The sequence below is a fragment of the Octopus sinensis genome, linkage group LG2, assembly GCF_006345805.1.
Source record: "Octopus sinensis linkage group LG2, ASM634580v1, whole genome shotgun sequence".
Lineage (NCBI taxonomy): Eukaryota > Metazoa > Mollusca > Cephalopoda > Octopoda > Octopodidae > Octopus > Octopus sinensis.
The window spans coordinates 51,148,428-51,172,427 of record NC_042998.1 but is presented as its reverse complement, the minus strand read 5'-3'; the positions used below and the strand labels follow the sequence as shown (position 1 = coordinate 51,172,427).

General features: G+C 35.4%; 1 protein-coding gene across 6 annotated transcripts in view; it reads left to right on the top strand.

Moving 5' to 3' along the window:
• Positions 1-24,000, top strand: part of LOC115232355 (tubulin polyglutamylase ttll6-like) — a 497,092-nt gene that overhangs the window by 83,267 nt on the left and 389,825 nt on the right. For 5 of the 6 annotated variants that reach the window (XM_036513235.1, XM_036513233.1, XM_036513224.1 and 2 more), the window contains one exon: positions 8,969-9,231. In XM_036513235.1, the coding sequence (XP_036369128.1) occupies positions 8,994-9,231 (238 nt within the window). In that variant the 5' untranslated portion in view covers positions 8,969-8,993. Of the gene's footprint in view, positions 1-8,965; positions 9,232-24,000 lie in introns of all 6 variants that reach the window. The other variant, XM_036513221.1, reaches the window with a different exon arrangement.

Genomic DNA, 24,000 nt, shown 5'->3' with positions numbered 1-24,000 from the left:
AGTTATGCGTGTGTTTGTTGTGTGTGTGTGTGTGTGTGTGTGTGCTTGTGTGTGTTTGTGCTGTGTGTAGACTTGTATGCATAGAAATATGTATCTGTGTGGCTGTACTTGCGTATTTTTATGTGTGTGTCTGTATAATGATGGAAACCAGAAAAAGAATATAAGAAAATAAAAAAAGTATGTGTATCTGAATATACTGGGTATATGTGTGTATTTGTGTCTTGCAATATATGTGTGTGTCCAGTGCTTGTGATTTCATTAGGAAAACGACCCTCCCATGATGCATATATATGAATGTATGTATTTGTGTATATGTGTATGTATTATATCTATACATTGTTATATATATTATATTTATAATATATATATATATATGTATTATATTTATACATATATCTATATTGTATGCATATATGTTTATATATCTATATATGAATTATACACACACAAATATATAAAGCTAATATATATGATTTATTATAAATATATCGAGGAATGGCTATTGTCAAAGTAGTTATCTTATGGCCATATATTTAATTTTGTCGGCTCATATTGATTGGACCTATAACAGCTGCTCAGTTGTTCACAATCACGTTGTGAATAGCCATATTATTAAGAATGGTAAAAATTATGCTTTTTTTTGTTACTCTGAAGGCACAAAGCCGTGTTTGGTATGGTCATTCAAATTCATTTAGTTATTTTTTAATCTTCTGTCTTTTACTTGGCTCAGTCATTAGACTGCGACCATGCCGGGGGACCATGTTGAAGAATTTTAGTCGAATGAATCAACCCCAATACTTATTTTATTTTAGAGTCTGGTGCTTACTCTAGTTGGTCTCTTTTGCTGAACCACTAAGTTACCGGAATGTAGACAAATCAACACGGGTTGTCAAGTGACACTGGGACACAAACACTGACACAAAGACACTCACACATAAATTTGTACATATATATATATATAAATAGAAAAAATTCTTGTTTGTCTCTATTGAACCAAATAAAAAGACCTCCTCCCCATTGCTAAATCTATATAACAAAGTGAACTCAGTGATAAAAAATCTACAGATAGAGAAGGACCTTCTACTACCATGTTCCTAATGATGAAATTAACCTCTCTGTCTATATATCTACCTTCTTTGTAATGTTGGCAAATGAAATAAGTATAAAAATGCACATTGTCCATTTAATAAAAAAAATTCTATGTGGCTGAAGATTGCTCTACATTTTAAAACTGATGTAGTACTTACATTGTTTAATAAAATGAAGTAGCATGAAACGATTGTACTACACTACCTTGGATATCCTTGTTGCTAATTTTGATATATATATATAAATATATATATATATATGTAATGGGTTGGCAAGAAAGTAATTTCTTTTCATGCAAATAGATAGAGTAAGGATTTTTTTGAACGACTTTTGTCAATGTTATGATTTTTTTTTCTTTTGACATTTGATAACCATTACTTTTAACTTACTTTAGAAGCAAACTGTGTGTAATTTTGTTTACAGCTGTTAGTTCAGTGTCGATTTTAATATGGAGTTCAAAAACGAGCGTTTTTGCCATAATTTGTTTTTTTTATCTCTGTAAGGACAAGAAAGCTGCTGAGGCTCACAAAGAGATATGTGAAGTTTATGGTCTTGATTGCTTAACTGAATGCACATGTCAGAAATGGTTTTAAAAATTCTGTTTTGGAGATTTTCTACTCAAAGTTGACAAACACTCTAGTCGACCTACTGAAGTTCATGATGACTGAATCAAAGCCATAATTGAATCTGATTGTCATTTAACTGTGCAAGAGATTGCAGAGAGGTTAAATGTATCACACACAACAATCAAAAATCACTTAAAACATCTTAGACTTGTTAAGAAGCTCGATATTTGGGTTCCACAAAGGGATTCACTTAATTCACTTAACACAATGAATCAATATTTGTGATATACATCTCAAACACAATGAAATTGGCCGATTTTGAAATGAATCATCACTGGTGATGAAAAATGGATTGTCTACAATAGCATCAATCGGAAACAATCATAGTCCAAGCATAATGAACCAGCTCAGACCACATCCAAATCTGAATTGCTTCAAAAAAAGGTCATACTGTCAATTTAGTGAGATTACAAAGGTGTTGTGTATTTTAAGCTGCTTCCAAGGAACCAAACAGTCAATTCAGATGTTTACTGTCAACAACTAATGAAACTGGAGGCACAATCAAAGAAAAACAGCCAGAATTGGCAAATCCTAAAGCAATCGTGTTCCACCATGACAATGCTAGACCACACACATCTTTCCTAACTTTTGAGAAATTATTGGAGCTTGGTTGGGAAGTGGTGTCACATCCCCCATATAGCCCTGACCTTGCACCATCAGTTTACCATTTATTTCGAAGTCTGCAAAATTCTTTGAATGGTAAAACTTTCAATAATGATGATGACCTGAAATCACACTTGCTTCATTTTTGGTTGATAAGGACCAGAAATTCTATGAGCGTGGAATCATGAAGTTGCCAGAAAGATTGCAAAAGGTCATTGAACAAAATGGAAAATATATAATTGATTAAAATTCATTTTTGTAAGGAAAGTAATGATTTTTATTTCACACTAAAAAGCTGACATTACTTTCTTGCTAATCCAGTATATATATATGTACTTCGTTTTTCTGCTGCACATAATTGTTTTTCCCGTTTTCGTTTTCGTTTCGTCTTGTTCCACGTCTCTGTCCTTCTGTTGTAACAAAATGTCTTCTCCGTTTTCATTTTATTGATTTTTTCGTCTTCTTGTTATGTCCTGTACGTATATATATATTTATATATGCATGTATATATACATGTAGATGTCGGTACGTACATATATGTTTGTATGTATGCATATATTTTATTTATTACACTATATATATATATATATATATATGACAGGCTTATTTCAAGTTCCATCTACCAAATCCACTCACAAGGTTTTGGTTGGCCCAAGGCTATAGTAGAAGACACTTTGCCTAAGCTGCCACACAATGGGACTGAACCCGGAACCATGTGGCTGAGAAGCAAACTTCTTTTATTCATTTAATTGACCACAAGGGCCTTACAAAGAAAGGAAGCTGCAGGCTATACACGGACATAATGAGAAGCAAACTTCTTACCACACAGCCACACTTGTGCCTATATTCATATATAGCTCATATCTTTTACTTGTTTCAGTCATTAGACAGTGGCCATGCTGGAGCACTGCCTTGAAGAAATTTAAGTCGCATGAATTAACTGCAGTACTAATTTATTTTTTAAAAGCCTGTACTTATTCTATCAGTTCTTTTGCTGAATCACTAAGTTACAGGGATGTAAATAAACCAATATGGCTTATCAAGTGGTGGTGGGGCACAAACACAGGCACAAAGGCACACACACACACTCACACACACACACACACACACACACACACACACACACACACACACACACACACACACACACACACACACACACACACACACACACATACTCACACACTACTGGTTTCTCTCAGTTTCCATGTACCAATTCCACTCACAAGGCTTTGGTCAGCTTGAGGTGAAAGAAAAGGACAATTGCCCAAGGTGCCACAGTGGGACTGAACCCAGGATCATGTGGTTGGGAAGCAAACTTCTTATTTCTTTATTGCCCACAAAGGGCCAAACATAGAGGGGACAAACAAGGACAGTCAAAGAGATTAAGTTGATTACATCAGCCCCAGTGCACAACTGGTACTTAATTTATCGACTCCGAAAGGATGAAAAGCAAAGTTGACCTCGGCAGAATTTGAACTCAGAATGTAACAGCAGACGAAATACTTTTTGAGGAAATACTGAAAAATGAATTTTCTCTCAGCTACTTAGCTCTTCTGAGTTTGATCTTGTCACCACCTATTCCACAGACCTTACCAAACAGCCATGCCTGCACCTACTTCTATATCACTGGTACTTTATTTATGGGAGATTTAGCAGGTTTGATCTCAAAATACAATGATAAAATTACTAATTATTAAAGTGAATCTAAGGGAAACTCTGGCTACACTAGTGCCTTTCACTAAATAATGATTTCAAATTTTGGCACAAGACCAGCAATTTTAGGAGGAGGAAGAGGAGCTTAGTCAATTACATCGACCACTGTGTTCAACTGGTACTTATTTTATTGATCCTGAAATTATGAAAGACAGAATTGATCTCAGTGGAATTTGAATTCAGAACATTAAAGCCAATTACCACTAAGAATTTTGCCTTGCATGCTAATTATTCTTTCTGCTAGTTGCTTTCTGATAATTCTTTCTAATTTTGACACAAAGCCAGAAATTTTGAGGTCGGGGTGCAAGCTGGTTACATCAGCACCAGTGTTTGGCTGGTACTTTATTTTATTGACTCCTAAAAGATGAAAGGCAAAGTTAATCTCAGCAGAAGAAATGCTACAAAGCACTTAGCTCAAAATGCTAATGATTCTGTTAGCTCACTGCCTTGACCTTTGGCTAAATAGTGCCATACCAGTCCCATGTAAAAAGCACCAAGGACACTCTGTAGAGTGGTTGGTGTTAGAAAGGGCACCCAGCTGTAGAAACCAACCAAAATCAGACTGGAACCTGGTGCAGCTCTCCTACATGCTTGCACTGGTCATATTGTCCAACCCATGCCAGCATAGAAAACAGATGCTAAGTGATAATGATGATGTTGATGATAATGAATAGTAACAATAGTGACAGTGGTAAGTAGCTTGTTTACCAACCACATGGTTCCGGGTTCAGTCCCACTGTGTGGCACCTTGGGCAAGTGTCTTCTACTATAGCCTCGGGTTGACCAAAGCCTTGTGAGTGGATTTGGTAGACGGAAACTGAAAGAAGCCCGTCGTATATATGTATATGTATATATATATATATATATATATATGTGTGTGTGTGTGTGTGTGTGTTTGTGTGTCTGTGTTTGTCCCCCCCAACATCGCTTGACAACCGATGGTGGTGTGTTTACGTCACCCTAACTTAGTGGTTCGGTATAAGAGTCCGATAGAATAAGTACTTGGCTTACAAAGAATAAGTCCTGGGGTTGATTTGCTTGACTGAAGGCAGTGCTCCAGCATGTTCACAGTCAAATGACTGAAACAAGTAAAAGAGTAAAAGAGAGTAAGCAAATACAAAGAAATGGCTACACAGAGATACATGCAGAAGTTCAAATTTACATATGAACTATAGGTTTTACACAAAGTAAACTTGTATTCTATACTGATTCTCTCTGTATCTCCTCTGCCACAATTGATTTTACTTAAGCAACATACAGAATGAGTGTATAATTCAGTTAATTGCATAACTTCTCAAACACAGATTTGTTTAACCACTAAACTATGTGAAATTGATTTGTTTATTGCATATGCTAATAACATCAATTTTGGTTAATTGCATAAAATTACTTTCCAGTTTTGAGTAAAAACAGAAAAAAAGCATGAAATTGAACATTTATTTTATTTGATTTGAATAAAGTAATTTTCTGGTAACTTTTGTTTACATTATGAGTTACAAGAACTATATCTTGATTGCAATTTATTGTTTCTGGATGAAACACTATATTCTCCATTGCTTTAGCTTTAGTTTCCCTGGCTGTTGCTAATAGGTAACAGACCGTTAAGCTTTAGACAGGCACTGCATCCAAAGGAAGAACAACAATCTATTATTTGTTTCATATTTTTAACCCTTTCGTTTCCAACCTGGCTAAAACCGGCTCTGGCTCTGTAGTATAAATGCCTTCTTTTCAAAAGTTCTGAATTAAAATCTTCCGCCAAATCTTAGTCACAATTTATGTTCTTAACACTAACTTAATGATAACTAAGTTATTTTACTAAATTCTTTGTTATATCTAAAATAATTGAAAGAAACACAGAGCATCTCAATAGAAATATGGTAGCAAAAGGGTTAAGCTAGCTTTCAGAAATCCTTTTCAGGTGCAGGAAATTTTACATTCATTTTCCCTTGCCTTTCAGTAATGAGATGAAACTAAGGAAATTTATAGTTCGACTTATACAAGCTACATTTTAGAGTTTCACCTTCATAATTAGATTACATTTTAACCCTTTAGCATTTAAACTGGCTATAATCTGGCCAAAATTTTCTTCTTGTTTTATGTTCAAAATTACCAGATCTGGCCTCTCACACCTACCCTACAACATCATTCTAAAACTAAGCAATCACATCATCAAAATCTTGAAGCTATGAGATAATGCAGGATTAATTCAAAATAATGTGAATAAATAAACATTACATTTAACAAGGAGGCGCAATGGCCCAGTGGTTAGGGCAGCGGACTCACGGTCATAGGATCGCGGTTTCGATTCCCAGACTGGGCGTTGTGAGTGTTTATTGAGCGAAAACACCTAAAAGCTCCATGAGGCTCCAGCAGGGGATGGTGGTGATCCCTGCTGTACTCTTTCACCACAACTTTCTCTCACTCTTACTTCCTGTTTCTGTTGTACCTGTATTTCAAGGGGCCGGCCTTGTCACTCTGTGTCACGCTGAATATCCCCGAGAACTACGTTAAGGGTGCACGTGTCTGTGGAGTGATCAGCCACTTACATGTTAATTTCACAAGCAGGCTGTTCCGTTGATTCGGATCAACCGGAACCCTCATCGTCGTAACCACGGAGTGCTTCCATCCACATTTAGCAAGTAATCTGAATGCTAAAGGGTTAAGTCTTTCACTGGTCCTCATGCTTTATTTGGGCCATTAAAAATGCAGTAGTCTGTTAGTAATTTTGCCTTTTGGAGGCAATACCGAAAAAGGAATCTTCTCTCAGCAACTTAGCTCTTCTGAGTTTCATCTTGTCACTACCTATTCCACAGACCTTAAAAAATCAGCAGCATAGAATTGAAGTAGCTTTGTTTTCAACTGTCTCAAATCAGAAGTCTTGTTAAGCTGAATAAGAAATGATTTGTCAATTGTTGTTTCTACGAACCTAAAAACACATAATGTTCTGCTTTTCCCCTTATGGCCATTATCTGCTTGCGTGTGTGTGACACTCAAATAGAGCACTGGCTCAAGAACATTCTTTCTCTTTTTCTCTTTTTACTCTTTTATTTGTTTCAGTCATTTGACTGTGGCCATGCTGGAGCACTGCCTTTAGTCAAGCAAATCGACCCCAGGACTTATTCTATTGGTCTCTTTTGCTGAACCGCTAAGTTACGGGGATGTAAACACACCAGCATCAGTTGTCAAGCGATGTTGGGGGGGACAAACACACACAAACATATACACACACACATATATATACATATATACGATGGGCTTCTTTCAGTTTCTGTCAACCAAATCCACTCACAAGGCTTTAGTCAACCCAAGGCTATAGTAGGAGACACTTACCCAAGGTACCACACAGTGGGACTGAACCCGGAACCATGTGGTTGGTAAACAAGCTACATACCACACAGCCACTCCTACAGCTACATTGATTTAATATATTTGTATATTTGGTGTTAGGAAAGGTATCCAGCCAAAGAAACCTTGCCAAAGCAGACAGTGCAGCCTGGTGCAGTCCTCTGGCTTGCTAGCTGTTGTCAAAGCACCTAGAACATATGTTTGGTTTCAAATAGTAAAACTTAGACAATGGCTTTTGGTCTGATGGGAAATGTAATTTACCCCATTACAACATTAATACTAAGCAGAAGCATAATAATAATAATCTGTTTTCTTTTCGCTACAAAATTGCAAAACATTGGTGATGGTACAAAGACAAAACATAAAACTGTGGAATATCAATAAGGGAAAGGTTCCTAGTGGGAAGTGAGGCACGAATCACCTAAGCCCAATCAAAGAAATCCATTAAACATTGTATCACCCTAACTGCAAAAAGTGCCCTTTCCTTGCTGTTTTCTCCAGCTTTCATGTGCATGCTGAAAGTAGACTCACTCACTAGAGCCACTCTCACCAAATCCGCTCATGTTTTAAAACAAATTTGCTCGAGGGTAGCACCTCCCTCTCTGTATTTGATGTTCCTCTACAAGGGGAATGTGAGAAAGTCCATGAAGGTTTTGAAGATTTAGCTCAAGTGGGAAGTGCCCGTCCTCAGCATTTTCAATCTTCTCCACTATACAACCTCTTTCACTATAGCTGCCAGGCAGGGAAAAATTGCTTGTTCTTCCTGGCTCATGGAAGGCAGAGTTGCAATCTGTGTAATGGACTTAACTGATAGCCAAATCCATTCTATACATGACAACAACTGTTTGACATAACTTCACAGTTCAATGGTTTTGTTGCACTCTGTGTATTTTGGAAAGGTCCCAGTAATGACACTTCCATACCTGTAGAATTTGATCTCAAATTGGCAAAGACTGCCTCACTTTGCCAGAAAATTCTGAGAGTTATTCATAGTCCTCAAACTGAATATACTTTGAAATAGACTGCTTAGCTGATTCTCTTCAATGCCCAAAACTTTATCACTCCCCCTCACAATAACTGTTAATATGAAAATTCTTCTAGTTACATTGAGCTGGGAGTGTGTCTTTTTATGTGTTAGTAATTCTTATTGGCACTCTTGTAGAAAAAGCCATATTGAAAAAAAAAAAAAAGAAAACTGCAGGTGATAATTTTAAACTAAATAAAATTATATATGCTTCTTTTATCACACTTATAGTTACTATTTATTTCTTGGTTATATTTACCACTAAGTTCATTATCATATTTGCTACTCATATCATAGTTATATTTACTACTTATATTTTACTTATATTTGCTATTCATTTCATGGTCATATCGACTACATGTTTAATGGCTATGTTACTTGTACCTTCATGGTTATGTTTGCTATTCATTTCATGATTATATTTGCTTTTTATATCATGGTTACATTTGCTACTTGTGATATCATCGTTATATTTGCCGTTTATTTATGGATATTTTCTCTACTTTATTTCATGGTTATTTCTCCTACTTATTTCATGATTACTTTTTCTGCTTATTTTTTGCAGTGATTTAAATATTAGTGACTCTACAATGGCTGAAAATTATGACAACGAAGACAGGCTGTCAGCAGAAGCTTCAAGCTGCAATTCTAATTGCTCAGAAGCTGGGGGAAGTGACCACAGTGATAGCTTAACAGAATCTGAAGCTGAAGATGATGCTGACATCGACAATCTAAATACTGCTGATAATGAGGAAATGTTAACCCTTATTGATGATGATATTCCATACTTGAAGCCCATCAAAAATGAGTTTCCAGGAGAGATTGAAGGTTAGTGGTTTATATTTAACTAGGTCATTTCCCATCACTATGCTGCCAGTAAAAATATTTGTTAATAATGTACATACTTTCACAAAGTGAAAGTTATCTTTTAAAGTGTGTTGTGTTGTGTTGACAGTTTTTACATTTAAAATTTGCATATTTTAAATCAAAGTTTGTTAATTACTATGGTGACAACACTACCTACCCCTCTCTCTTTCTCTTTCTGTCTATCTTTCACACACACACACTCTCTCTCTCTCTCACTCACACTGTATTTTTCTCTCACAACAACTTTTCTCCTCCACGTCTTCTAAAAATACATTATACGTACATATATTATGATTCCTCCCCTTTTTTCTCTCCTTTAATAAATGTTGTGAATAGACAAATAGAGATCTAGTTCTCTTTCGTAATATAAGATTCCCTCCTTGAATATATTGGAGGCATGTTCTTGTTTTATACTAAATGAACAGTATAATTTCTCATATGTATTCAACTAAGTTCTTGATATAATCCTCAAATGCTGTTCCTCAGTGTCCTCTGACATTCAGAGATTATCAATTTATCATTGCTGTTGTTGTTATTGCTTAGCACTAGATCATCTCTGTTGGAACAGAATCAATGATCACTGGTATTCCAGTAATGACCATCTTATCATCATTTTAGATACAGCAAGTGAAACCATTAATCCAGACACAATTTTTTCTCTCGCTGTTTTTTTGCCTCTCTTCATTTTGTTTTTCCTTATTCCTTTCTAACAAAGAGCATAGACTCGAAATGTCAAAGACTTTTCCTTTCTTCCTGAGTGTCAAACTAATACACCTTGTTTGTTGTTCCCTCACCTGTCTCAGTCTTTTGGTTTTTGTACTCAGAACTAGTTTATTCTGTGTGTCCTGTCCTTCTTTTTTTAACTCTTTTGTTGCCATATTTCTCTTGAACATTGTCTTTGTTTCAATTAATTCTGGCAATGATGAAGAATTTAGTAAAATAATTCTGTTGTTATTTGGCTGGTGTTTGGAACATAAACTAGCATGAAATTTTGATGGAAAATTCTAAATAAAGCCACTGCAGGAGCAGTCTCAAGTGGGGTATAATCAAAAGGGATAAGAAGGTAGCATGAAGTAGATTTAGCTAATACTCCTCATTTGTTGATCAGCTCTTGCTTCCTAACCGCATGAACCCAGAACCATGTGGTTGGTAAGCAAGCTACTTACCACACAGCCACTCCTGCACCTAATATATGTATGGTATGTATTTATGTATGTATGTATGTATGTATGTATGTATGTATGTATACATAAATACATACGTACAAAGATTAGCTGTGTTTATCTACATCATTACCCCCATATCAGCTTGATTTGGGTTTCTCTTATAGCCACCCTTGATGCTGTTGGCTTTGCTCTAGATGAAGAAGTGAAAGTTTAAGCTGAAGTTCATTCAAGCTCCACTATATGTTCTTTATACTGAACTTATTTCCCTCTCATCTGCTGACTGTGTGTGTTTTGATATAGATATCTTTATATATATATATATATAAAGAGAGAGAGAGAGAGAGATACATACATATATATATATATACACACACACACATGAGGTCTGATCAGTAAGTATCCAGACTGTTGCCATAGTAATGAAGCTAAAGCATGCAGAGTGGAGCTGCTTAGCAAAGGTTGACCTTGAACTCTGCTGTGCATGTGCACTAAGTTTTAATGTTCTAGCTCATTTTGTTTTTTACAGTAGTGCTCAGAAGGAAGGTGTGTAGCATGGGATTGTTGCATTGACAATGATAGAGAAAGTTGTCATGGGGTAGCTGCTCAGAGGCCTATGCAAAGTTGCAGAAAGTGTATGGAGAGGAGTGTATGAGCCACACACATGTGTATGAGTGATTTAGACATTTCCAAGATGGCTGAAAAAATGATGATAAATGTTGAATGTTCTGGGAGACCTGCAACCAGCAGAACTGAAAAAAACATTGCAGATGTGTGTGCAGCTATGAGAGAAAATCATCAAATTACCATTCGTGAGTTATTAGAGAATGTGCAGATTAGTTACAGTTCAGTCCATTATCACTGAAGACTTGGGTATGAGACCCATGTCTGCTAAGTTTGTGCCCAAACTACTTTCAGCTGACCAAAGAGCCATTTGGGTTTTATTTGCTCAAGATCTTGATTGTATCGATAATGATTGATTGATTGATTGATTGATTGATTCTAGTTTCAGCTTATGAGCTGTGGCCATGCTGGGGCGAAAACTTTATGAAAACTTTGCGTAGGCCTTTGAGCAGGTGTTGCCAAGCTTTTAGCAAAATTTGATGCAGATTCTCCGCTCAACTTTTTGTCATAGTCAATGCGATGAGCACACACTACGTACCTTCCTTCGAAGCACTGCTGTAAACAAGAGAAGTGAGCTAGACCATAAAAATTTAGTGCGCATGCATAGCAGATTTCAAGGTCATTCTGTGCCAATCGACTTCACTCTGCTTGCTTTAGCTTCGTTACTATGGCAACAGTCCAGATACTTATCGATCAGACCATGTATATATGTATATGTGTGTGTGTGTGTGTGTGTGCCAGTCATGATCTTTCTTTCTTGGCCTAACTGCTGACCATCAACACCTCTTGTGTCCATCTCCCATGTTCTTGCCTTTAGTCTTTCACTTCATACCCACCAGCTCAATTTGAATCATTCTCAGTCGAAAGATGCCTGTTGTTATTTCTTGTTTGTATTCGTAATTGTGTACCATGTTCTCCATTTTTTTGTTTAATTGTTTTTTTGTCTTTGTTGCCATACACATTTGCTAGCTTTCTTACAAAGAGGTCTAATGCTCTTATCTTAGACTTTTTTGGAGGCAACTAGATCGAACCATCTGAAATGTAGCTGCCCAAAATGGTCATGACTTCTGGGATTTGACTGATGAAAGACAGCCAAGAATGACCCGTCTTTTTTTGCCTGTACTTCTAATTGTTATTTCTCTTGTCCGCCTTTGTATCAGCTATCTGTCCAAACGTTTTAATGCACCCTATTGCATTATATATATATATAGGTAAGGTGAGTATATAGGGATAAATTATCCATGTGAGTACTGTAAATGCTCTCAGGTATATTCCAGTTTATGGCTAACTGTATCAAGTAGTAATAAACATCAATGATCACTTGGTATTAGCAATCCTGCTGTAATTCTCCTGATGGGTAACTCTGGGTTTGCTTCTCTGGATTATGAATATTATGAGGGGTGTATCATATTCATATGTAGGTGTATATATTTTTATATCAATGTCCTTAGTTTGATTAACTCTGTAAATATTTGGTGTGCTTGAATTGAATTATTTGATATCTGACATCTCCATACTTCCTCATATCTTTGGCTACTTTACTTCTTATTTTTGCTTTCTTATATTCGTTCTATACTTTTTGGGTTTTTTTTTTATATCATTTCTGTTGCAGGTCTTTTCCTTCATCACAACTGACTGAAATAGCTCTATTTATCCAAGAGTTCTTGATTTCCTTTTTTTTCTCTTTTTAAGAATTTTGGTGGTTGTCATTATTATTTCTACAAAGGCTCCTGTTAATTCTTGAACATTAGCATCTTATAAAAATTGCATAGATTTGATTCCTTGTTGTCTCTGATTTAAATTCTTTTGCTGTGTTCAGGTCTAAAAATTTTTCAAGATAAAATTTTATCCTTGCATTCATTTCTTCATGACTGATTTGAGCTTAACTTATAATGTCATTATAAAAAAAAAAAGTTAGCAATAATTGCTTATATCTATACCTGGAAAAATTTGAGTTTTAGCCGTATTTATGTTCTATCAGTATATTTTTGTCCCTTTATCTTCCATTGATATATTTTGGTGAGATGGTAATAAAATCAATCTGCTTTATATATTCCTCAAGGTGAATACCATGTTATTGTTCATGACAGTTTCTGCTGGTATATTTTCTATAATTAGTTTGTGTTGTTTTGCAAATTCTAATAATCCTGGTTTCCTTTTACAAGTTTTATTTTTACAAGTCAAATTTATTGAGTATTCCTTTCCAAGTATCACAAATATCTAATCCAATCATTGCAGTGTAGCATCTTGAATTATAAGTATGTTTTCTTTGCTTTGCATGTCATTTTTTGTTTCTAGATCTCAGTAGAATTTCTCCATTTCTTCATCATTGTAAGTGATGGTTGGAGCATAAATCTGGATGATTATGATGTTGTATGACTTGGCTGTCAGTCTTATTGGGTATATTCTGCTAGAATTCAGTGTAATATGTATTACTGACTTTCAGCTATTTTTATGTACCATTTCTACACCTTTGTTTTTTTTTTCAGCTGCTAAACCATATTTTATGCCTATTATCTGCCATAAATTCTCCCCATTTTGTACATCTTTTTTCAGCAGTTCTTCTAACATTCCAAGAATATCTTTACATCTCATTGATTAGTTCTTGTACTTTCCTTCCCAGATTGATGAAACTCACATTTCATTTTATAACTATAAACAAATTTTCATGTAGTTTTAAGTTTTGGTTCAACCCCCCCCCCCACACACATGTATATATAGTTTTTTAATTGATTGCACAAGGCTTGAAAATCCTCTTGTATGCTCTTCTACTCGTGGCTCACAAGCAGCCTACCTGAGAAGGTAAACTTCATGTGAGATAGATACAGCTATACAGGAATAGTTAACTAATAGAGTGCTGGTGAAATAAAGTGTTGATGCTTCCTAGGACTAAATAGCAGTGGTGTGATTCCCTTTATGGGAGTGTCACGTTAAGTTGATAGTATACAACTGCTCTATCATACCACCACTGCCTATATCTCTCTGAGATATTTAGAAATGTAATATTTCTATTTTTTGTGATCAGTGGATTTATTTCACTGGAATTATTATATATGTTTACAAGGTCTGATCAATAAGTGTCTGAACTGTTGCCATAGTCATGAAGCTAAAGCATGCAGAGTAAAGCTGCTTGCGCACTAAGTTTTAATGTTCTAACTCACTTCTGCTGTTTACAGCAGTGCTTGGAAGGAAGGTGTGTAGCATGTGATTGTCGCATTGACCATGACAGAGATACCTTCTCAGAGGCCTATGCAAAGTTGCAGAAAGTGTATGGAGAGGAGTGTATGAGCCATACACAAGTGTATGAGTGGTTCAGACATTTCCAAGATGGCCGAAAAAATGCTGATAAATGTTGAATGTTCTGAGAGAGCTGCATCCAGCAGAACTGAGAAAAACATTGCAGATGTGCATGCATCTGTGAAGGGAAATCATCGAATCACCATCCATGAGTTATCAGAGGGTGTGAAGATTCGCTAAAACTCAGTTCAGTCCATTATCACTGAAGATTTGGGTATGAGACGTGTGTCTGCCAAGCTTGTGCCAAAACTGCTTTCAGCTGACCAAAATGACACTCGGGTTTCATTTGCACAAGATTTTGATTGTGTTGAGAACAATGAAAACATTTTGAAAACTTTGCATAGACCTCTGAGTAGGTGTCACCAAGCTTTTGGCAAAATTTGATGCAGATTCTCTGCTCAACTTTCTGTGCCATGGTCAATGTGACAATCACATGCTACATACTTTCCTTCCAAGCACTGCTGTAAAAATAGCAGGAGTGAGCTAGAATGTTAGAACTTAGTGTGCATGCATAGCAGAGTTCAAGGTTAATCTGTGTTAAGAGGCTTCACTCTCTGTGCTTTAGTTTTGTTACTATAGCAACAGTCCGGATACTTGTTGATCAGACTATGTATGCTTGAAGTAGTTGATAGTTTTTGTTGCCTTGGTCTCCTGTTTGGTTCTAGAGGAAGATGTTCCAAAATTATAGTTATTAGATTAAGAAAGAGGTGAAGAATGTTCAGGGAGCAATTATTTCTGTTAAAAGGTTTCCTTTTTTCAAGTGAAGGAAATATTATATGAACCTTGTGTACAAAGTGCAATTTAGGATTATAGTGAGATGTGGGTTTCTATGCAAAGAGTTTGCAAAGACTGAAAAGATATGAGATGAGCATGCTCCCTGGTTGCATATTGTTAGTGTCATTGAATGATGGAACACATATGAGCTGAGAGAACTGATTATGAAAGGAATTTGGATGCAGTGTGCAAAAGAGATACTTTATTGATATAAGCATATGACACATCTAGAAGATGTCAGCTGTATGCTGAGTACTGAAATAATGAAGCACCAAGTGCTGTAAGTAAATCGAAACTATGGAAGAAGAAGATTAAGGAAGTCATGGATGAAATGATGAAGAATAATCTCAAGAGGCTGAAATTTTTTGAATAAAAAAAAAAGAACAATGCCAAGCATCAAAATACTTTGATGATGATGATGATATATACATATTTCAAATTTATAGAAAAACAAAGACGAAGACAGGTGTAGGAACAACAAGCAAGTGTATTAGTTTGACGCTCAGGAAAAATAGAGAAGACTTTTATGTTTCGAGCCTATGCTCTTCAACAGAAAGGAATAAGAAGAAATATATAGAGAGGGAATGAAAAAGATGTGTTGAATTCAGTTCTCCAACATGGCGAATATATGTATATATATATAAATAGGTAGTATGAGATGTGTATTTAGGGAATCATGTAGCTATCATAGTAAGATTTTTCTATGGATTCAACTATCAGTCCATATAGTAACAGCTCATCAAATCATCATTTTAGCTTTCTGTACATTTGTTTTCAAGTTTGGTACTTCTTCTGTTGGTCTTTTTTTCCAAACCACTAAGTTATGGGGGCGTAAATGCACCAACATTGGTTGTCAAGCAGCAATAGGGGACAAACACAAATACAAAGACACATACACATAGATACATATATATATACAATGGGCTTCTTTCAGTTTTTGTCCACTAAATGCATTCACAAAGCTTTGGTTGGCCTGAGTTTATAGTAGAAGACGCTTGTCCAAATTGCCATTCAGTGGAAGTGAAACTGGACCCATGTGGTTGGGATGCAATCTTTCTACTACACAGTACACAATGTATACAATGGTCTTCCACACAGTTTCCATCTAGCAAATTCACTTCTAAGGCATTGGTCAGCCTGTGGTTTTAGTAGCAGACACTTGCTCAAGGTGTCACACTGTGGGATTTGAAAGAAAAAAATTGTTGCTATTAATCATTCATTCTCTTCATTTAACAGTCAACACACACATGCAAACACACACACAAACACTCACACATGCATGCACACACACATATATATACACATACATATAGAGAAAGACATACATATATAAACATACCTTATGTATACACACACACACACACACAATGTTGCATGAGTCACAGAAAATTATCATATATTATAGCAGCTCTGATGTGTTTCTTTATTTTTTCAGCAATCAAAAGAACCACTAAGAATTAAAAGAAAAAAATAAAGAAAAATACTTTATAGGCTTTTAAATTTAAATTTATTACAAACACAATGCATGAAAGACGTATCTTTTTTTCTTAGATGCCATTCATATATATATATATATTATATATATATACACACATACATATCTATATATACATATATATATATATATATATATATATATATTATATTACATATTACATATATATTACATATATTATATGTATATATATATATATATATATATTATATATATATATATATATATATATAATATATATATATACATATATATATATATATGTATATGTATGTATGCATATATCTATATCAAGTCGATAATATGTTAATGTGAAGTTTTTTGCAAAAACCAAGCTATTATACTGATAATGCCAAAATTTAAATATTAGGCCATCATGCTTAATTTAACTTTAAATACATACTCAAGCTTTAGAGATCAATACTTACTCTTTCCGGTGCCATTCTTCATGACAAGTATTTGGTTGAGGTTGCTATTTATGTACCCATTCAACATCATCATCATGGTCATCATCATCATCATCTAATATCCACTTTTCCATACTTGCATGGGTTGAACGGAATTTATTTGAAATGGACTTTCTGTGACCAGAATCTCTTCTTGTTGCTAAGCCTCGCCTGTTTTCAAACAAGATTATGTTTTCTCCGTGGCCAGACATGTTCTTGAAGAACATTGAGAATGAACGACGCAGTTTCTGTGACAGTAACACTCATTTACAACTATCATGTGATGTCAAGACTAGGAGACACAAAACAAACACACACTCAACACACAAATATACATACATACATATATATGTACATATATATATAAATATGTATCAAAAGAAATAAAATGGAAAACAGGACACAAAGGATTTCGCGGTACATATGTTTCGAGCTTTATAGATGTAAGAATAAGTGGTTCTATAAAGCTCGAAACATATGTACCGCGACATCCTTTGTGTCGTGTTTTTCATTTTATTTCTTTTGATACATATATCCTCTCACCTATGCTACTAGCTGGCATATACAGCTACTTACATTTATCAGGTATTCACCCTGAATTTATATATTATATATATATATATATATTATATATATATATATATATTATATATATGGCCTGCTCGCTTAGCCAGCGGGGTGGCATCATTTGAAGGCTAAAACGATGCAAAGTGCATTGTGACCAGCGATGTGTAGCAACATCTGATAGCTTGGTCGGTCATGTGATATATATATATTATGGAGATGTACTTGCTTAGCAGGTGACCTGATCTGAGATCGTGTACTGGAACGAAAACAATTGCAGCGTGGAAGGTGTTTATAAGCCATTTAAGAAGCACACAAAAACCATTAGATTCACTTCAACATTTAATTTGTCAAAATATTTTCTTCACTTTGAGACCGCGACCTGTTCACTGACAAAATTCTGTGCTGCATCTCAGAAATTTGTCAGTGAACAGGTCACGGTCTTAATGTGACAAAAATATTTTAACAAATTAAATTTAAAAGTTGAAGTGAATCTAATGGTTTTTGTGTGTTTCTTAAATGACTTTTTAACACCTTCCACACTGCAATTGTTTTATATATATATATATATATAATATATATATATATATATATACATACACACACACACACACACACACAGACACATCATCATCATTGTTTAACATCCGCTTTCCATGCTAGCATGGGTTGGACGGTTCAACTGGGGTCTGGGAAGCCAGAAGATTGCACCAGGCCCAGTCTGATCTGGCAGTGTTTCTACAGCTGGATGCCCTTCCTAATGCCAACCACTCCGTGAGTGTAGTGGGTGCTTTTTACGTGCCACCGGCACAGTTGCCAGATGAGGCTGGCAAACGGCCATGATCGGATGGTGCTTTTTACGTGGACAAATGAAAGAAGGGCACTCAACCAATTTATTGGGAGTTACATGTATGGATCAAAACAGCTTGATTCAAATTTGTTGGTACTCCTGAGTTTCAATTATGTTGCCAGTCATCAGCCATTTTCAATTTGAAAATTGAAAATGGCTGACATTTGAAACTGAAGAGTACCAACCAATTTGAACCAAACTGTTTTGATGCATATTTATATATATCACCGTGATCACCGTGACCGACCAGGTTATCAGATGTTTCTACACATCGCTGGTCACAATGCGCTTCGCATTGTTTTAGCCTCCAAATAATGCCACCCTGCTGGCTAAGCGAGCAGGCCAACAGAAGAAAGAGTGAGAGAAAGTTGTGGTGAAAGAATACAGCAGGGATCGTCACCAACCCCTGCCGGAGCTTGGTGGAGCTTTTCAGGTGTTTTCGCTCAATAAACACACAGAACGCCCGGTCCGAGAATCGAAACCACGATTCTACAACCGCGAGTCTGCTGCCCTAACCACTTGGCCATTGCACCTCCACATTTATATATATATATATTGGGTCATCTCATAAATAATGCGGCTTTTTTATACTTCTTTTGTTTTTCAAAGTTAAGATAAACAAATTTGTTTTTTAATCTGAAATATACTCTCTTCCATTTTCTACAATACTCTTCCATCTATCTGGTAGACTTGCAAGGCCTCTCTTCCAAAATTCCCTTGTCCATGATGAAAAATACTCCTCCAGTACTGTTCTGACCTCTTCTACAGAATTCATATTTTTTCTGTCCAAATGATTTTGAAGACTTTGGAGTAAATGATAATCAGTTGGGGCAATGCCTGGTGAATATGGTGGGTAGGACATCGTTTCCCATTCGAACTGCTTCAGCCTTTAGAATGTCATCCTTGGTGTATGTGGCTGAGCATTATCCTGATGGAAGAACACCTTTCATCTTGAAACCAAAGATGGTCGTTTTCCTTCTTGCGTTGACTTGAATGACTGGTTGAATGACCAATACCAAGCTTCTCTGCTAGTTCCTCAACAGTTACGATGAGATTTTTTTCCACCAGGGTGTGAGCTCTACAGATCTTCCAGGATGAGGCTTGTCTTCTAGGCTGTAGTTTCCAGCTCAGAATTTCTGGAACCACCGTTGATACTGGCTTACGCTTATTGTCTGATCCCTATATACTGCATCAACATTCCTCACATTTTCCGTTGCATTGTTGCTTTTATTGAACTTATAAAATTAAATATGTTGAATATGTTCCTTTGTCACTTCCATTATAGCTCTGAAAAAATAATTGTTAAAATCGAACTGCACTCTTCAAAACTTGCACTAAGAATTAGAAATAGGTAAAATTATTACCTGTTTTGTAGCAAGTTGATGCAGGTAGCTTATCTAGTACCCTCTGACTTTTAGTTCATGCAGTTGAGAAAACTGCATTATTTATGGAATGACCCAATACATACATACATACATACATACATACATACATACATACATACATACATACATACATACATACATACATACATACATACATACATACATACATGCATGCATGCATGCATGCATGCATGGTGCAGTGATTTATCAGAATTATGCAGAAATGAAAATAACACTGACATCTCGTTTTAACAGATATATTTACCAAAATTACATAAAAATATCTTGAAATACTAAAGAGTGAATTTATTCAATGAAATCGTCATTGACTTCAATCATGGCCTTCAGAATCTCCTGCAACTCTTCTGGATGGTCTCCTTGTTTAAGTTGGTGAATGCTGCCATAGTCTTTGCCTTCAGTTCATCTTTGGTGTTATAAGAGGTTTTGTTGGTCTGTCGCTCAATTGCACCCCACACATAATAATCAAAGAGATTGTAGTCTGGGGAGTTAAATGGCCAGATGTTAGGGGTGATTTAGTCACAGAAATTGTTTGACAGCCATGACTGGGTTCTCCTGCTTGTGTGACATGGTGCAGAGTCCTGTTGCCAGACATAGAGTGTTCCAGCAGCCACCCTCTTGACCCAGGGCAGCACTATCTCCCCCAGGCACTTGAGTTAGGCCTCTGTGTTGAGTGTGAGGCTGTGTGGGAAGATGAATAGAGGCATAACGTTGCCATCACTAGTGATCACTCCAAACACCATGATGTTGACTGGATGTTTGATTTTTATCTCGCTTGGAACACATCCTCAGTTTAAACCATCTTCAGATTGATACTCAAACATTCTAAAATGTTCATTCTGGAACTTCTGGCATGAATACCAAGCAATACTGCATGTTTAAAAAAAAAAATTTTAATATTTTAACTGTCTGATAAAACTTTTTTAGTCGGTGGATATTTATTTTATTTTATTTTATATTATTTTATTTTACCTTTACTTATTTTATATTTGTCTATTAGGTTTTTTGGGAATTTTTAGCCGTTTATATTTAACATTTTTGATAGGCTGTTCTATTTGTATTTTATTCAATTATATATTTTTACCTTCTGTGATTTTATGCATATGTATTATTTTTTATGTGTTAGGGAACCATGGTGATATTTATATATGATTAAATGTTTGAGGGGTGGTGTTGTATGTAAAGTCGTTGAGCCAAATTTAATGTTTGTTCTATAACCAATGTTTCTTTATATATATATATATATATATCTGTATATATAAAAATGAAGTTGTCTGTGTGTGGCAGGTTTGGTAGCCTTCAACTAACACTATCTCCTCTGAGACCCCGCGATGCAAGTTGACCAAAATTGAGAGTATGATAGCAGAAGGCTTGCTCTTCATTCCGTAGAAGATAAAATTCAAATTGGACCATGTTAACACCAAAAATTATTTACATCAAAAAAGTGTTTTTTTCTATGAAAATCCCTATTTTTTACGATTTTTTGACTGCTGTGTCGCCATTTTTCGGTATATTTCAACCAGAAAAATGTTCACTTAAAGAGAATAACAAGCTACATAGTGCAAAATTTTTACTTTTCAAAAATTCCAATTCTAAAGGGTCGAAACAAACCCGAGCAACGCCGGGCGATACTGCTAGTATATATATATATATATATATATACATAGTAATCCCTTGACTATTGCAGGTGTTATGTTCCTAAACCTCACACAGAAATAATTAAAATCTAAAAAAAATATAAATACCTGTTGATTACAGAGACCCGGATATACTGAGGAGTCCGTGATATAAATTTACATATATTAGCCAGAAAAATCTGCGATGTACTGAGTGTGTGCCAGGTGAACTGCAACAGGGTGAGGGAATACTGTATGTGTGTGTGTGTATGTGTGTGTGTGTGTGTGTGTGTGTGTGTATGTGTGTGTGTATGTGTGTGTGTGTGTATGCGTGTTCTTATTTCAATGAACAATTGAATGCATATTGTGCAGCGATAGAGACATGAATGTTTGAGGCATGAGTGATAAAGTTAAGGCTGCTAGAGACGTGGTGATAGTGGCAAGGATCAGAGATGGGTTAACAGAGAGAGAGAAAGAGGGAAAGAGAGAGAGGGAGATAATTACATATATATCTATGTGAGTGTGTGCATGTGTGTGTATGTGCATGCATGTGTATGTTCATGCATGTGCATGTGTGTATGTGTGTGTGTGTGTGTGTGTTTGTGTCTTTTCTTGACATCACATGGTAGTTGTAAATGAGTGTCACTGTCATACAAGCAATGTCATTGATTTCCAATATTCTGTGAGAACATGTCTGGCCATGTGGAAACAGGTGAGGATTGTCGACAGGAAGAGCATCCAGCTGTAGAAGATATGCCTCAAATAAACCTTGTATGACCCATGCAAGCATAGAAAAGTGGCTATTAAAAGATGATGATGATGATGTATGTACACACATACATATGTATGTATGTATGTATGTATGTATGTATGTATGTATGTATGTATATATGTATGTATGTTTGTGTGCATGTGTGCATATATATATATATATATATAATATATATATATATATATAAATGTGTGTGTCCATTTATTAAGTTTAATATATATATTTTATAATTTCCTTTTTCATAACTTTTTCACTTTTTAGTATTTATGTGTACATTTGTGTGTGTGTGTTTGTATCTCCTATTTTAAAAAAATGTATGTCTGTTTTTTAAAAATTTGTTTTTCAAAATTTCTTTCATTTTTTTTTGTATCTATGTGTATCCTTTTGAATTTTATTTTCACATATGTATTTCAGATTTTTTTTTTAATTTCTTAAACTTTTTCTCTTTTTTTCCCCCCCTAAATTTCCATTTACTTTTGTATTTTATGTTATATTTATGTCCCTCTCCTGAATTTAACATTGTTTCTTACTTTTCTTTTGAAAATAAATGCTCTGGAAGACAGCTTAGTCTAAGAATATTGCCTTTTTTGATTATCTCAGTCTTGTTCAAGCAATGTATATTCTCTTTGTATCAAAGTATGGTTGACTTTCAAATAAAATAAATTATTTATCTATCTGTTTGTTCCCATTCCTCTCTATTTCACTCATTCTCTATCATTCTCTCATTCTTCTCTGTCTCTCATTCTTTCTCTCGCATTGAAAAATGATTGTAAATTTCTTTAATTTGTTTGTGTTGTTTTATTGTTTCCATCTTTAATAAAGCTTTCTTTCAATAATCTATCTTTCTGTCTGCATGGCTGCCTGTCTACCTGTCTGTGTATCTATCGGTCAGTCCGTCAGTTAGTCTGTTTCTCCTCTCATCTCTCTTTCAAAACTAATATTATATTATTCATTTGCATTCTTGTATTGTTTCCTTCTGCAATAAAGTTTTCTTCTCACAAAACACACACCATCAGTTTTGTAAAAGGGGCCCAACTTTGAGAACTAAGAAGAGAAAAGTATTTAATGGTCTTCTCCATGAGTGTTTATATTAATAGCGTTGCTTCTAACACAAAATTTGAATTTTGTTTTACTTGTGCAGCACTCTGGCACATCAGCAGATAGATTTTATGCTAACTGTATATACTACAGACTAGCAATTTGAATTCATTTCGAGGGTGGATCAGGTATACAGCACTGATGAGCTGAAATAACAGTAAAATCTTGATATGTTACTCTCATTCACTCCTGAGGTGATTCATTTCACTGGGCTTTGAAGCATACTGTAGTTGTATACTGTCAACTTAATGTGACAGTCCCATGAAGGGAATCACACCACTACTATTTAACCATAGGAAGCAGCAGCACTCCCTGTCGACCTTGATACATTTCGTGTGTCCTTATGGTTACAAGGCGGAGATAAGCACCCCCACCCAGCTAAGCCTGCATCCAGTGGAGGTGCTTATCTCCCCATTGTAAACATTAGGACATAGGAAACGTGTCAAGGCCAACAGGAAGCGTTGCTGCTTCCTAGGGCTAAATAGCAGTGGTGTGATTCCCTTCATGGGACTGTCACATTAAGTTGACAGTGTATAACTACTCTATCGTATCGCTACTGCTTATATCTCTCTGAGATATTTAGAAACATAATATTTCTGTTGAAGCATACTGTGTTTTTTTTTAAAAC